Source organism: Hemitrygon akajei, chromosome 3 (genome assembly GCF_048418815.1).
Source record: "Hemitrygon akajei chromosome 3, sHemAka1.3, whole genome shotgun sequence".
Classification (NCBI taxonomy): domain Eukaryota; kingdom Metazoa; phylum Chordata; class Chondrichthyes; order Myliobatiformes; family Dasyatidae; genus Hemitrygon; species Hemitrygon akajei.
In genome coordinates, this window is record NC_133126.1 from 205,080,177 (window position 1) to 205,095,088 (window position 14,912).

Sequence of the window (14,912 nt, forward strand, 5' to 3'; positions counted from 1 at the left end):
CCCGACGCCACTTTATGGACAAACAGTACAATCAATCTATGCATGTAAGCTATGTATTTATATTTATTGTGTTCTTTATCTTCTGTGATTTATATGTTGCGCTGCATTGGATTCGGAATAACAATTATTTTGTTCTTTACATTTGTGTACTGGAAATGACATTAAACAATCTTGAATCTTCAACCTTGTCGATATTTATTACTTGTTTGTTATTATTATCTGTTTATTTTTATTTACTGTGAATGCCCGTAAGGAAATGAATCGGAGGGTTTACATGGTGACATGTGCTTTGACAGTGTTTGGGTAATCTGGGGGCGATTAGCAGGGCTGTCCAGATGCGTTGTTCGGGACTCGGCTGTTGTGGTCTGGCCTATATAAGCGGCCGAGGGGAGGCCGTTCCTCAATCGGTGCGGTGGGCGGGAGGGAGACGGTGATGGGGGGTATGTTGTCGCTGCTCGGCCTGGCGCTCTACCTCGGCTGCGGGGTGGCTGACGGTCCGCTGCTGGAGCCCTTCGATCTACTGTACGAGGAAGGCATCCGCGCCTATTACCGGAGTGACTGGCCGGAGGTGGTGCGGGCCATGGAAGCGGCGGTCGACAGCTACCGGCAGCTGCGGCGGCTCCAGGTGCGCTGCCGGCTGGAGTGCGCCGCCCGTCACGGCCTGGGGCAGTCCGGAGACCAGCTGGTCGCCACCGTCCTGCACCGGGCGGACTGCATCCGCCGCTGCCAGACCGGCTACATGGGGCCTGCCTCCATCTACCGGGTCAGCCCGGACATCGAACACGAGTTCGAGCGGCGCGGCCCCTACAACTACCTGCAACTCGCTTACTACAAAGTAAGAGGTACCGGGAGAACGGGGAGACTGGACCGGGAGAACGGGGGGACCGGGGGGAGACCGGGGAGAGACTGGATCGGGGGGACCGGGGGGAGACCGGGGAGAGACCGGATCGGGAGAACGGGGGGACCGGGGGGAGACCGGGGAGAGACTGGATCGGGAGAACGGGAGGACCGGGGGGGAGACTGGATCGGGAGAACGGGAGGACCGGGGAGAGACTGGATCGGGGGGACCGGGGGGAGACCGGGGAGAGACTGGATCGGGAGAACGGGGGGACCGGGGGGAGACCGGGGAGAGACTGGATCGGGAGAACGGGGGGACCGGGGGGAGACCGGGGAGAGACTGGATCGGGAGAACGGGGGGACCGGGGGGAGACTGGATCGGGAGAACGGGAGGACCGGGGAGAGACTGGATCGGGGGGACCGGGGGGAGACTGGGGAGAGACTGGATCGGGGGGACCGGGGGGAGACTGGGGAGAGACTGGATCGGGAGAACGGGGGGACCGGGGGGAGACCGGGGAGAGACTGGATCGGGAGAACGGGAGGACCGGGGAGAGACTGGATCGGGGGGACCGGGGGGAGACTGGGGAGAGACTGGATCGGGGGGACCGGGGGGAGACTGGGGAGAGACTGGATCGGGAGAACGGGGGGACCGGGGGGAGACTGGGGAGAGACTGGATCGGGAGAACGGGGGGACCGGGGGGGAGAACGGGGAGAGACTGGATCGGGGGGACCGGGGGGAGACTGGGGAGAGACTGGATCGGGAGAACGGGAGGACCGGGGAGAGACTGGATCGGGGGGACCGGGGGGGAGAACGGGGAGAGACTGGATCGGGGGGACCGGGGGGAGACTGGATCGGGAGAACGGGGGGACCGGGGGGAGACTGGGGAGAGACTGGATCGGGAGAACGGGGGACCCGGAAGGGGGAGACGGGATCGGGGGGACCCGGGCGGGGGAGACTGGACCGGGAGAACGGGGGGACCGGGGAGGGTGGCCCGTTAACCGACTCCGAAGGAAAGAGGTGGCGTGGGAATCCGACACCAGGTTCTGTAACTACCGACAACTGGCTAACGGCATGGTGAGGGGGGAGTGTGTCCGGTACTGGGATGGATGGGGGGGGGGGTGTGAGTGTCCCCGGGACGGTTGGTGGGGGGGTGGGGTTGAATGCCCCATTGACGGTTGGTTGAGTGGGGAGGGTTTGATGGGATGGGGGTCCTCTGGTACTGGGGTTAGGGGCCGACAGCAGGACAGGGAAGTTGGGTGGTCCAGAATTAATGTCTGCTATAGGTCGGTGCAGCACAAATTGGTGTGAATAATGGCAGGCCAATGACCCTCCCTCCATTCCCACGTCCTTATATCCAGTCTCACATTGTTCCTCCACGCCCCCCCCCCCTTTATACCCACTTGCCCTCTGTTGTCCCTTCCACCATGGTTCTACCTGTCCCCATTCAGCACAGCTCCTCTGCACCCTCACAGGCACTGCTGGAAACACGCTGGTAGGCAGTGTGCACCTGTGCAACCCCAGCCCAGTCCTGAACTGGAATTGTGTTTAATATGTCGCGAAATTTCTTATTTTGTGGCAGCGGTACATTGCCATAATAAAAAACTCTCAACTACAATGACAAATATAGATTAAAAATTAAATCAGTAGTGCAAAAAGTGAGGGTGTTCATGGGTTCATTGTTCATTCAGGAATCTAATGGTTGAGTGTATCTACCTCTTCCTTGAGAGAAGCGATGAGAAGGGAGCATGTCCTGGTGATGAGAGGCCCTGTTGGCAGATGCTGCCTTTTTGAGGCATTGCCTTTTCAAGATGTCCTCAGTGCTGGGGAGACTGGTGACTGAGTTTACAACTGTCTGCAGATCCTGTGCGGTGGCCCCTCCGTACCAGATGGTAATGTAACCCGGGAGATGGGGTGAGGCACAAGACACACAACTGGACCCTGCAGGGAATGGGTACTGTACCCAGGGGTTGCTAAACCCAACAGGTCAGTGCCCATGGGAGCTGGGTGCCAGTATTGCCTGCTGTGGGAATGGTCGTGTATCTTTACCCAGTGTGCAGGACAGAGATGTAGCCTGAATTTACTTGGTGCCTTCCACAAAGTTGTGTCAAGCAGTAAATCAAGACCCTGCATGTGGATATTGGGGGCAGGTCTGGGCCAGGAAACAGAAGGAACTTTTAATGAGAGATTTGCTTTGTCGTATATACATTGAAACATGTTGTTTGTGTCAACGACTGACAGTCTGAGCTAACCCTAATCCATATTCCTCTGAAAATGTGGGTGGAAATCCGGCTTCTGTCTTCTCCATTATCCACATTGGTTCAGAAGCCTGATGGTGTGAGGTAATAGCCGTTTCCAAACCCAGTGGAGAATTTGAGAGAGCTGCTTAACTAATCCATGGAGCCTGGTCCTATTTATAGAGACACCGCGGACAGAAAACAAGGAAGCAATGCCCACGTAAAAACACTGGCTGACCCCGGGTGGAGAGCAGGGTCAGTTCTGATCTCACACTGCGAAGGATGGATCTTTATATGGAAACAGAAACTGGCCAGGAGAGTTTTGGGAATGAAAGGGCTTCAGTTATGAGGAGAAACTGCAGAATCTCAGATTATTTGCTTTGAAGGAGCGCTAGAAGGGTGGTTAAAGATGTTCAGAATTATGAGGGCGTGTGGTGGAGCAAACAGCTGTTCCCCATGCCAGAGGCTATGGGCAATTAGTTCCAGAAGAGAAGTCTAACAAACAAGAAACAGCCGGCCAGTGACTGGGAGGCTGTGTGACAACCTTTAAGGCAGGTTCCAGAGGTCGGGAACCAGTAGTTGAAAGGAGAACATTGAAACAACTCTGGGAAGGAGAGCAGGGTAACACTCCGGCCCTTCAGCCCGTGATGTTGTGCTGACCTTCTCACCTACTCTAAGATCAATCTAACCCCTCCCTCCTACAGAGCCCTCCTTTTTTCTGTTGTCCATGTACCTATCTCAGAGGCTCTTGACCCTGATATATCTGCCCCTACCACCATCCCTGGCAGGGTGTTACAGGAAAATAATGAAACATAGAATTTATGAAAACCCATAACAGACTGACAACCAATGTGCAAAAGAAGATAAACTATGTAGATAAAAAGTACTGAGAATATGAGTGTAGAGTCCTTGAAAGTGAGACTATAGGTTGTGGAAACGGTTCAGTCTTGCGTTGAGTGAAGTTATCCCCTCTGGTTCAAGAGCCTGATGGTAGAGGGGTCATAACTGTTCCTAACCTGGTGGTGTGAGTCCTGAAGTTCAACCTCCTGCCCAATGACATCAGCCTGGCCTGGATAGCGAGGGTCCTTGATTTTGGATGCTGCTTTCCTGCGACAGCGCTCCCTATAGATGCGTTCATGGTGGTGAGTCCCTAACCCATGATGGACTGGGCTGTATGCCTCACTTTCTGTAGCCTTTTCCACTCGCGTTTCCAGTCGGTCAATAGTCTCTCCACTCTGCATCCGTAGAAGTTTGTCAAAGTTTTAGGCGACGTGCTTCTTTCTGGTGGCACTCGCATACTGGTCCCAAAACAGATTTTTTCACATAGTCTCCGTCTATCCAATCCTTGGACCCCTCCTCCCCCCCCCCCCCCCCCCAAGCGGGATGCTCGACACCAGGCTATTTCCGTATCCAGTATCCAACCTGCGTCAGGGTCAGCCCACTGCCTCGGCCTCTGTTTGCAAGGGTAAGTGCCAGGAGGGAGATCAGTGGGGAGGGACAAATTGACAAGGGAATAATGTAGGGAGTGATCCCTGCAGCAAGGGGGGAGGAGGGAAGGATGTGCTTGGTGGTGGAATCCCATTGGAGGTAGCAGAACAGGTGCTACACCTACCCCTACACCACCTCCTTCGCTGCCTTTCAGGGCTATAAACAGTCCTTCCATGTGAGACGACACTTCACCTGTAAGTCTGTTGGTGTCATTTACTGTGTTCAGTGCTCCCTGTGCGGCTTTCTGTATATCAGTGACATCCGGTGTACATTGGGAGACCACTCGCCAAGCATCTATGCTCCATCCGCCAGAACAAGTGGGATCTCCCAGTGGCCACCCACTTCCCATTCCCATTCCAATTTGTCTGTCCATGGCCTCCTCCACTGTTGTGATGAGGCCACACTTAGGATGAAACATCAACACCTTATATTCCATCGATTTATCAAACTTCCAGTAATGCCACCCATCCCCTTTTCCCTCTCTCACCTGCCCATTGCCTCCCTCTGGAGCGCCTTCCCCCTTTTTCTTCTTTCCTTGGCTTTCTGTCCCTTTTGCCAATCAACTTCCCACCTCCCGGTTTCACCTATCACCTGGTGGTTCTCTCTCCTCCTCAGCTGTTTTTCTCCAGTCCTGCCAAAGGTTTCAGCCTGAAACATCGACTGTACTTTTTTCCACAGATGCTGCCGGACCTGCTGAGTTCCTCCAGCATTTTGTGTTGCTGCTCGGATTTCCAGCATCTGCAGATTTTCCTTTGTTTGTGACTGGGTGTCTGGGGTCTTACAACATCAGACACTCACCCAGGCGACCCAGCCAGAGTTGCTCAGCCCCTGGCTTGTGTCCGCGCTGTACTGGTCCATGGGTCACACTCTTGATGCAGAGCCTGCTGGAGGCTCTGGCACGGTCCTGATGGCTCTTTTCTTTGCAGTCCCCATAATGCCAATGAGAGAGTAGGTTCTGCAGAGCGAGCAGCCAGCGAAACCTCTATACCCCACCTCTGTAGGCTCGCATCATGCCCTCTGCCCCTGTCTTTGGTACTGCTCTACCAGCTCCTGGTATTTGGCTTTCTTGTGTTCAGATGCCTCCTCAATCTGGTCTTCTCAAGGCACTCTCACCTGCGTCATGGTTTCCGACAGAAGCACCATGTCAGGCCTCAGTGATGATGCGATAAAGTTAGGGTAATTGCTTGCCGAGATCGACTTTCAGTTGCCAGTCAGAGGCCATGGTGAACAAGCCTGCTGGTGATCTGGTCTGAGGCTGTAGTTGGTCTCCACTGTTGATAAAGGCAATGGGGATTTCAGGGTTGACAGATGCCTTGTATTGCTAATGGCTGAGGAGATGCTTTCTGCCACTGCCTTCAGCACCTGGTCATGGCGCCTGCTGTAGTGGCCTTCTCCCAGGGCTTTTGGGTAGTTGCTGAGGATGCATTCCAGTGACCATCTGCCAGAGCAGAGAGGACATGATGGAGCTTCACTTGCGCTGAGCAAAAAGGTTTGCTGGACTAGGAAGAATGTTGTACACAGTCTGTATCATGAACTTGATGTCCTGGGCTTCTGCCTGCCAGATGTTGACCAGGAGATCTTGTGCTTCAATGCACCCTCCCACCTTGTGCAAGCTACGTTTCTCCATTCCTGCCATCCTGGTGGTACAGCAGCTGCTCACACTATCTCATGGACCAGTTTGTACCTGTCCGTAACCTGGGCCCTTTCAAAGCTATCTTAAATATTTATATTTAATGTATTTTTTTTATCTTAATTTTTTGTGCTGCACTGGACCCGGAGTAACAATTATTCTGTTCTCCTTTACACACGTACTGGAAATGACAAACTATTTTGAATCTTGAGACAATATTGCATGCCATTCTTGTGGATGGATTCATTTTGTGGTGCATTGAGGTAGGACAAGGTAAAGCAATAACAGAATGCAGAATAAAGTGTAACAGCTACAGCAAAAGTTCAGGCAGACAATAAGGAGTGAGACATTAACGAGGTAAATTGTGAGGTTGAGCTTATCTTTTCATACTGGGGTCCCATAAGTGGGGTAGAACCTATTCCTGAGCCTAAAGGAATGTGACCTTGGGCTTTTGTATTTTCTGCCTAATGGGAGGGGTGAGGGGAGAGCATGTGCTTTACCCAACAATGAGGACTCTAGGCAGTCGGGGGGTGTATGTCATAAGCAGGAAGCCTGCCTCTCTGACCATTTATTATCACCAAATCCGACCCCGAGATTTGTTTTCTTTTGGATGTTCACGAGATAGGCAATAGTATCAATGAGAAACCACACGCAATAAGATGGACAAACAACCAGTAGTGTGCAAAAAAGATAAACTGTGCTGAAACACAAAGAAAAGAAAAAAAATTAATAAAAAAGCAGTAAATATCGAGAACATGAGATGACAAGTCCTTGAAAGTGAGTGTGTAGGTTGTAGGAACAGTTCAGTGGTAGGGTGAGTGAAGTTATCTGTCTGGTTCAAAAGCCTGATGGAAGGGTAATAACTGGTCCCCTTACATTCCTCCTTCACCTCTCCTGCCTATCCCCTCCCCCACCCCTTGATCTTTCCTCTGATTGGTTTTCCACCCTCCCCCCACCTTCTTTATAGGGCCCCTGCCCCCTCCTCCTTTAGTCCTGATGAAGGGTCTCGGCCTGAAATGTTGACTGCTCCTTTCAACGGATGCTGCCCGACCTGCTGAGTTCATCCAGCTTTTGTATGAACTGTTCCTGAACCTGGTGGTGTGGGTCCTGAGGCTCCTGTACCTCCTTCCTGATGGCAGCAGCGAGAAGAGAGCGTGGCCTGGGTGGTGGGGGTCCTGAGGCTCCTGTACCTCCTTCCTGATGGCAGCAGTGAGAGGAGAGCATGGCCTGGGTGGTGGGGGTCCTGAGGCTCCTGTACCTCCTTCCTGATGGCAGCAGTGAGAGGAGAGCATGGCCTGGGTGGTGGGGGTCCTTCATGGTTACTGCTTTCCTGCAGCACCATTTCATGTAGTGTTTGGGAGGGCTTCACCTGTAACCTACTAGGCCATATCCACTACTTTTGTATTTTCTGTTCAAGTGTGTGGCTGTGACCAGCTGTGCAGAACTTTCCAGATGTTTTGTCTCCGGGGCGAGCTGTAGGCTGCTTCACCAAGGTTCCTCTGGTACTGTAGAATGCTGAAGGTTTTAACTCGCTAATCCTCCCAATCATCCTTGAAGGAAATTACTTTGTGTTTATTTTGTCGTCCCTTCTGAGATGTACTGTGGTAAATAACTTGATCATGTGTGGCATTTGGTATTGTTCAAACCGCATTGTGAGCAGATTCTAGCCCCTTCTCCAAGAAAAGACATGCTGGCATTGTAGAGGGCCCAGTGGAGTTTTGTAAGTGATCCCAGGAATGAAAGAGTTAAAGTATGGGGAACATTTGATGGCTCTGGGCCTGTACTCACTGGAGTTTAGGAGAACATTGAAACCTATAGAAAATTAAAAGCCCTAGATATAGTAGATGTGGACAGCTGGTCCTATAGTGGGAGAGTCTAGGACCTGAGGGCACAGCCTCAGAATGGAGGGTTGTCTACGTAGAACAGAAATAGAGGAATTTCTTTCGCCATAGGCAGGTAAATCTGTGGAATTAATTGCCAAGGCAGCTGTGGAGGCCAAATCATTGGGTATATTTAACATGGAGGTTGGTAGGTTCTTGAATAGTTAGAGCAACAAAGGTTACAAGGAAAAGGCAGGGGAATGGAATTTGAGAAGGATAATATTGCTGTTTGCCTCTTGGTTTGTATTCCTGGGGTTCAACTATGTTAAACAAAGACATTCCTCTCTGCTTGCATTTGGCGGAGGAAGCGAATTGGGGAAAGTCACTGATGGGAGGGCCGGTGTGGGAGCAAGTTTGGCAGAGGAAGTGAATGGGGGGGGAGGGGAGTCAGTGATGGGAGGGCCGGTGTGGGAGCAAGTTTGGCAGAGGAAGAAGGCATTTATTCCTTATTTTGCATTAACTTTGGATTTTGGCCTCTCTCCTGTCATTCGAGTCCTATAATCGATGCAACACTCACTGCTTCTGGCAGGCTAGCTTTCGTTCCAAAATCTCCAGAGGAAGTTACCTCTGCACTTCGATATCTGGTACTCATTTTTAGATCACATCCTCTCTCCTCTCACTAATCTGCCAATAAAAACAGTCTGTTTGTTCTAAAGACCTACACAGAGCGGACATGGAGTGGATGTGTCCTATAGTGGGCGTCTGGGACCAGAGGGCAAAGCCTCAGAATAGAGGGACATCCATTTAGAACAGAGATGAGGAATTTCTTTAGCCAGAGGGTGGTGAATCCGTGCAATTCACTGCCACAAATGGCTGTGGGTGCCAAGACATTGAGTATATTTAAAGTCACAGTTGATAGGTTCTAGATTAGTCAGGTGATGGAGAGAGGGATAGAGAATGGGGATTAGAGGGATAATAAATCAGCCATGATGGAATGACAGAGCAGACTCAATGGGCTGAATGGCCTAATTCTGCTTCTAGTGTTATAGTTTAACTTTCTAAGTCTGTTTGGGTTTACCATTGAGTTGTGTAATTTCTGTGGTGAATAGGCGTTGGCGGAGAGATGTGACGTGTGCAGAGGGAGAGTGGCATGCCAGCCTCGTGGTTAGTGCCACACATTTACAGTGCCAGCAACCCGGGTTCAAATCCATTGCTGTCTGTAAGGAAAGGCAAAAATAAGGGTGAAAGAGCACAGAGAAAATTCCCAAGGTTGTTGCTGGGTCTGGAGGACCTGAGATATAAGGTAAGATCGAATAGTTTAGGACTGTGTTCTTTAGAATGTAGAAGATTGAGAGGAGATTTGATAGACGTATACAAAATTGAGGGGTCCAGATACAAAAGCAGGTCCAGGCATTTTCCACTGAGGTTGGGTGGGAATAAGGGTGAAGGGTGATGTTTATGGAGAACATGAGGGGAAACTTCACTCAGAGGGTGGTGAGAGTGTGAAATGAGCTGCCAGCGCAAGTGGTCAATCTGAGCTCGATTTCAACATTTAAGAGAAGTTTGGATAAGGATGTGATGTTGAAACTTTATAAAGCACTGGTGAGGCCTCACTTGGAGTATTGTGAGCAGGTATGGACACCCTATCTCAGAAAGGATGTGCTGAAACTGAAGAAGATTCAAAGGAGGTTCATGAAAATGATTCCAGGATTGAATGGCTTGTCATATGCAGTGTCTGATAGCTCTGGGCCTGTACAGGTTTCCCCCGCAATCCGAAGGTAGAGTCGTTTGTAAACCGAAATGTTGTAAAGCGAAGAAGCAATTACCCATGAGTTTATATGGGAAAAATTTTTGAGCGTTCCCAGACCCAAAAAATAACTTACCAAATCATACCAAATAGCACATAAAACCTAGAATAACACTAACATATAGTAAAAGCAGGAATGATATGATAAATATACAGCCTATATAAAGTAGAAATATTGTATGTACGGTGTAGTTTCACTTATCAAAATCAGGAAGACAGCGAGCCAAAGTCGATTTGGAGAAAAAAAAATCACGTACACGCATGCGCAAACAACTGCCAGCACAAGGTTTCACGGTCATTGTAGTCTCTCTCGGGATAAACACACGTATAAAGCGGGCGTCTTTTTTTTTGTAAAAGCAAAAATCCTGTTTGGTTGGCGAAAACAGGAACTAATGTAGATCTTAAGTAACAGTGAGTTGTCGTAAAGCGAACATTCGAAAAACGAGGGACACCTCTATTCACTAGAATTCAGAAGAATGAGAGGTGACCTCATTGAAACCTATCAAACAGTGAAAGGCCTTGATAGAGTGGATGTGGAGAGGGTGTTTCCTGTGGTGGGGGAGTCTAGGACCAGATGATACAGACTCAGAATAGAGGAGTACCCTTTTAGAATGGAGATGAGGAATTTCTTTAGCCAGAGAGTGGTGAATCTGTGGAATTCTTTGCCACAGTCAGCTGTAGAAGCCAGGTCTTCATGCTTATTTAAGACAGAGGTCAGGATATGATGGGATATGGGGAGAAGGCAGGAGTTTGGTGCTGAGAGGAAAATTGGATCAAGGATGATGAAAAGGTGGAGCAGACATGGGCCAAATGGTGCGGGTCGATGGAAGTAGGCAGTTTAATGATTTGGCACAGATTAGATGGGCCAAAGGGCCTTTTCTATGACTCTGATTTTCGAAGCTTTCCTCATGGCCACGTGGGTTTCTGCCAAGTGCTCCGGTTTCACCCCACATTGCACAGGTGTTCAGGCTGGGTTAACCAGGCACATGGATGAAAGGCACTGTTACTGTGCTGTATCTGTAAATACGGGGCAGGAGCTGGTGGAGAGATTTAATATCCGGAGGGCTGGAGAGAGAAACTTCTTCTTTGGTGGGAGGGTCAAGAGCAAGCAGACACATGGAGAGGGTGATGGTAACAGAAGGTCCAAAGGTGATGGGATTGTTCTTTGTAGATCTAGTATAGCATCGATGGGCTGACTGGCCTCTCCCTGCGTTAGAATCCTGGGTTACGTAGAACACTGCATTACAATAGAGTACAGGCCCTTCAGCCCGTGATGTTCGGTTGGCCTTTCGATCTACCCTGGATTAGAGGGCATGTGCTATCAGGAGAGGTTGGACAAATTGGGCTGTTTTCTCTGGAGCACCAGAGGCTGAACCAAGATCAGATAGAGGTTCTTAAGATTATGACAGGCATAGATAGAGTGGACAGAGAGTATCTTTTTCCCAGTGTTAAAATGTCTAATAGTAGAGGGAATGTATTTAAGGTGAGAGGGGGTAATTTCAAAGGAGATGTGAACAGAGAGTATCTTTTTTACAGAGTGCAGGGTACCTGGAATGCGCTGCCTGGGCTGGTGGTAGAGGGAGATACATTAGGAACTTTTCAAGAGATGTGCAGGGGAAGAGGCTGTTCCTGAAATGTTGAGTGTGTCTCCTCCCTGATGGTGGCAAAGAGAAGAGGGCATGCCCTGGGTGAAGGGGGTCTTTAATGCTGCCTTCCTGAGGCATCACCTTTTAAAGATGTTCTTGATGCTGGGTGGTCCAGTGCCCATGATGGAAACGGCTGAGTTTACAACTTCCGCTGTTTTTTCCAATCCTATGCCATGGCCGCTCCAGGCTTGTGCTATCACTTCCTTGGCATCTGCTGAGAGTTGTATGTTGGACTGGACCACCTCCATTCTAAAATCCAGTATGACACCAGCCTCTCTTGCTTAAGGGACGGTCCCCATTGGAGCTACTGAAACAGGCTTTGTGGTGTGTGTGGTTCCTACAGTAAACTTCAATCTCCTGAGTATCGCAGTTTATTCAGAGGAAGTTTACGAGAATTATTCTGGAAACAAAAGAGTTAATGTATGGGGAGTATATTTGATGGCTCTGCACTTGTACTTGATGGAGTTTAGAAGAATGAGGGGTGATCTCATTGAAACCTTTTGAATATTGAAAGGCCTAGATAGAGCAGGTGCAGAGAAGATGTTTCCTATAGAGGGGGAGTTTTGGACTAGAGGGCACAGCCTCAGAATGGGGGAGGGGGGGGGACATCCATTTAGAACGGGTGAGAAGGAATTTCTTTAGCCAGAGGGTTATGAATCGGTGGAATTCATTGCCACAGATGGCTGTGCAGCCAAGCCATTAGGTATATTTAAAGTGAACGTTGATAGGTTCTTGATTAGTCAGCATGTCAAAGATTACAGGGTGAAGGCAGGAGAATGGGGTTGAGAGGGATAATAAATCAGCCATATCAAATTGACTAATTCTCTCCTATGTCCTATAGTCTAATGTCAAGGCTCCAGGTGTTACGGAAGCTTTGCTTTTTTCTGGAGGTCTGTGTCAGAGGCAGCAGGGTGTCTCCCTTGGGTGGATATCCAGTCCCTTGATGAATGAACTGCTCCTCTGTGCTTGATTGGAACAAATTTGTAATGTGGGTATGCTCATCCAAGGAATAAATTCACCCCTCCCTTTCTCCAACAGTGATGCTCTATCCCCACACATCCTGACCAAACGCTTGCTGAGTGCTTCCTTCCGTGTTTTCCCTGGGCATGGCCCAGTCTGAGGTAAACCACAGTCCCGAATGTTATGGACTGCATCTACAAGCAGAGTCATTGCAACATACACCAGATCCTGTCATTATCCATAACAAATAGCAGCAGAATAAGGCCATTCAGCCCATCAAGTCTGCTCCTGCATTCTATCATGTCTGATTTATTATTCCTCTCAACACTATTCTTCTGCCTTCTTCCTGTAACCTTTAATGCCTTGACTAATCAAGAACTTATCAAACTCTGCTTTAAATATACCCAATGTCTTGGCCTCCACAGCCGCCTGTGGCAATGAATTCCACAGATTCACCATTCTCTGGCTAAAGAAATTCCTCCTCTTCTCTGTTGTAAATGGACATTGCTCTGTTCTGAGGCTGTGCCCTCTGTCCTTGGACTCCCCCACTCAAGGGAATATCCTCTCCACACCCACCTTTCAATATTCGATAGGTTTCAATAAGATTTCCTCCTCATTCTTCTGAACTCCAGTGTGTATAGGTCCAGAGCCATCAAACGCTCCTCATACATTAACCCTTTAATTTCTGGAATCATTCTCATGAACCTCCTCTGGATCCTTTCTAATGTCAGAACATCACATCAAAAAAAGTAGTTTTTCAGATCACTCCCCAAGAATTCTAATCTCCCTCCGGCAGCTTAAATTAAAAATTCCCAATCTGAGTATTCACAAATCTGTTGTTCTGTCTAGAATTCCCAATTTGAGTATACACTTCCTGTCTAGAATGTGGAAATCTTGTATTTGTAATCATGACATTCACATGTCTGTTACCTTAACCTGGATTGCACACGCTCACACTTTCCTTCTGAGCTTCACAAATAAACCAACAGAAACTTGGAATAAACATTTAATGCACAATAAGCACATTCCAAAGATGAAAGGAGTAGGAAAACTTGGATAGCTGAGGCTTCTACAACACTCTTCTGAGGCTTCTCCCCCTCCCCCAGCAAAACAGACATTCACAACCACTTTCCCGAATCTCAGATCTTAAGGCTTTGAAACAATGTTGGAAATTATCAAGGCCAAGTAAACATTCAACCATCCCCATATCAAACAAATTTCCAATATCTCAGCTTCCTCAAATTGAAATCTATAAAGTTCTGATGATGTGACCTGTTGATCTCGGTCTTGGACAATGTGCTTAACCTTAGAACAACTTGTCCTTCTGGAACCATCCTTTAGTCCTCACCTTTGCTTCCACTTGGTGTGTTCTAATTGTATCTATTCTGACTGGCTCACAATCTTGTGTGTGTTCGCCCCGCACCCTGGGATCTTGACGTAATCTATGTACCCTATCCAGTCCCTGCTGACCAGGGCTTCTGTGGCCATGTTGTCAGTTCTGTGAATTTTGTGAGTCTGCTACGCTGATTTGTCCCTGTAAACTGTCCCTAAATCTATGCCAGCACCTGCCTTATCAAGTACACATCTCCCCAGGAGATTAACTTCATTGTTGAGCCGTTTTCAGAAATCCACTGAAATTGCACTCCATCTGTCTCAGGTACCTGACACTCCTTTCTTTCTGACCTCAATTGCTTCCCCCTTACACCTGCAAGATAAATAGGCTGTCCGGTCGTGGGCAAAGGTGGGTCAGCTATGGATACTGAAACCTCTGTGTCCACTAATATCACATTGCGGTCCCCAACTGTGTGCACCGTGGGTGAGCAGGACAGGCACCGACCGGGGGCTGCCGATAGCCACCTGACTTGGATGCTGGCTCTTCTAGTTCTGTACTCTGCTCAGTGTGGGTGTGGAGATTCTGCTGTGGTTTTGTCACACCTTCTTTCCTCCTCATGACGTTGCCTCTGGCCATGACCTGAAGCCAGCTGTAACAAACCTCCTTCCCCCCCGTCCGTCTACTTTGGGAGTCTCTTGTTTGGTGCCCTGGTCAGTGGCAAGCCCCACTGTTTGCAGCACCACTAGCACATTACAATCCCTCTTCCTTCTCTTTTCCCAGCTCATGAAACTATTGTGGAGTAGATGGATCCACAGTTATCCCAAGTCCAAAACCTCCTGGTGGGCTGAGATCATTGTTGGCATTTTCAGGAAGTCTGGATCATCCGTCCGGTTTGCCCAGGCCTGAGTATTCCTCATAGGCTTGGTCTTCACATCCTGCGTAGTCCATGGCAGGTCCACTGGCTGTCTGAACAACTGACATTATCGTTCCACAGTTACATCGCCTCCCCCCAGTCACTGTTCACTGGGCTGCATGATAGCATGGTGGGATTGTGTAACAGTCTACACACCAGCCGTAAGATTGGTGGGGGGCGGGGGGGTCAATACCCACTGCTGTCTGTAAGGAGTTTGTACGTTCACCCATGACCATGTGGGTT

The 14,912-nt window shown here is 49.4% G+C and overlaps 1 protein-coding gene across 2 annotated transcripts in view; it reads left to right on the forward strand.

Annotated features, from left to right (window-relative positions):
- Positions 1-437: 437 nt before the first annotated feature.
- The window catches only part of p3h2 (prolyl 3-hydroxylase 2), a 146,950-nt gene continuing 132,475 nt past the window's right edge, over positions 438-14,912 (forward strand). For both annotated transcript variants that reach the window (XM_073041718.1, XM_073041717.1), the window contains exon 1: positions 438-835. In XM_073041718.1, coding sequence (XP_072897819.1) covers positions 443-835 — 393 coding nt within the window. In that variant the 5' untranslated portion in view covers positions 438-442. The remainder of the gene's footprint in view (positions 836-14,912) is intronic.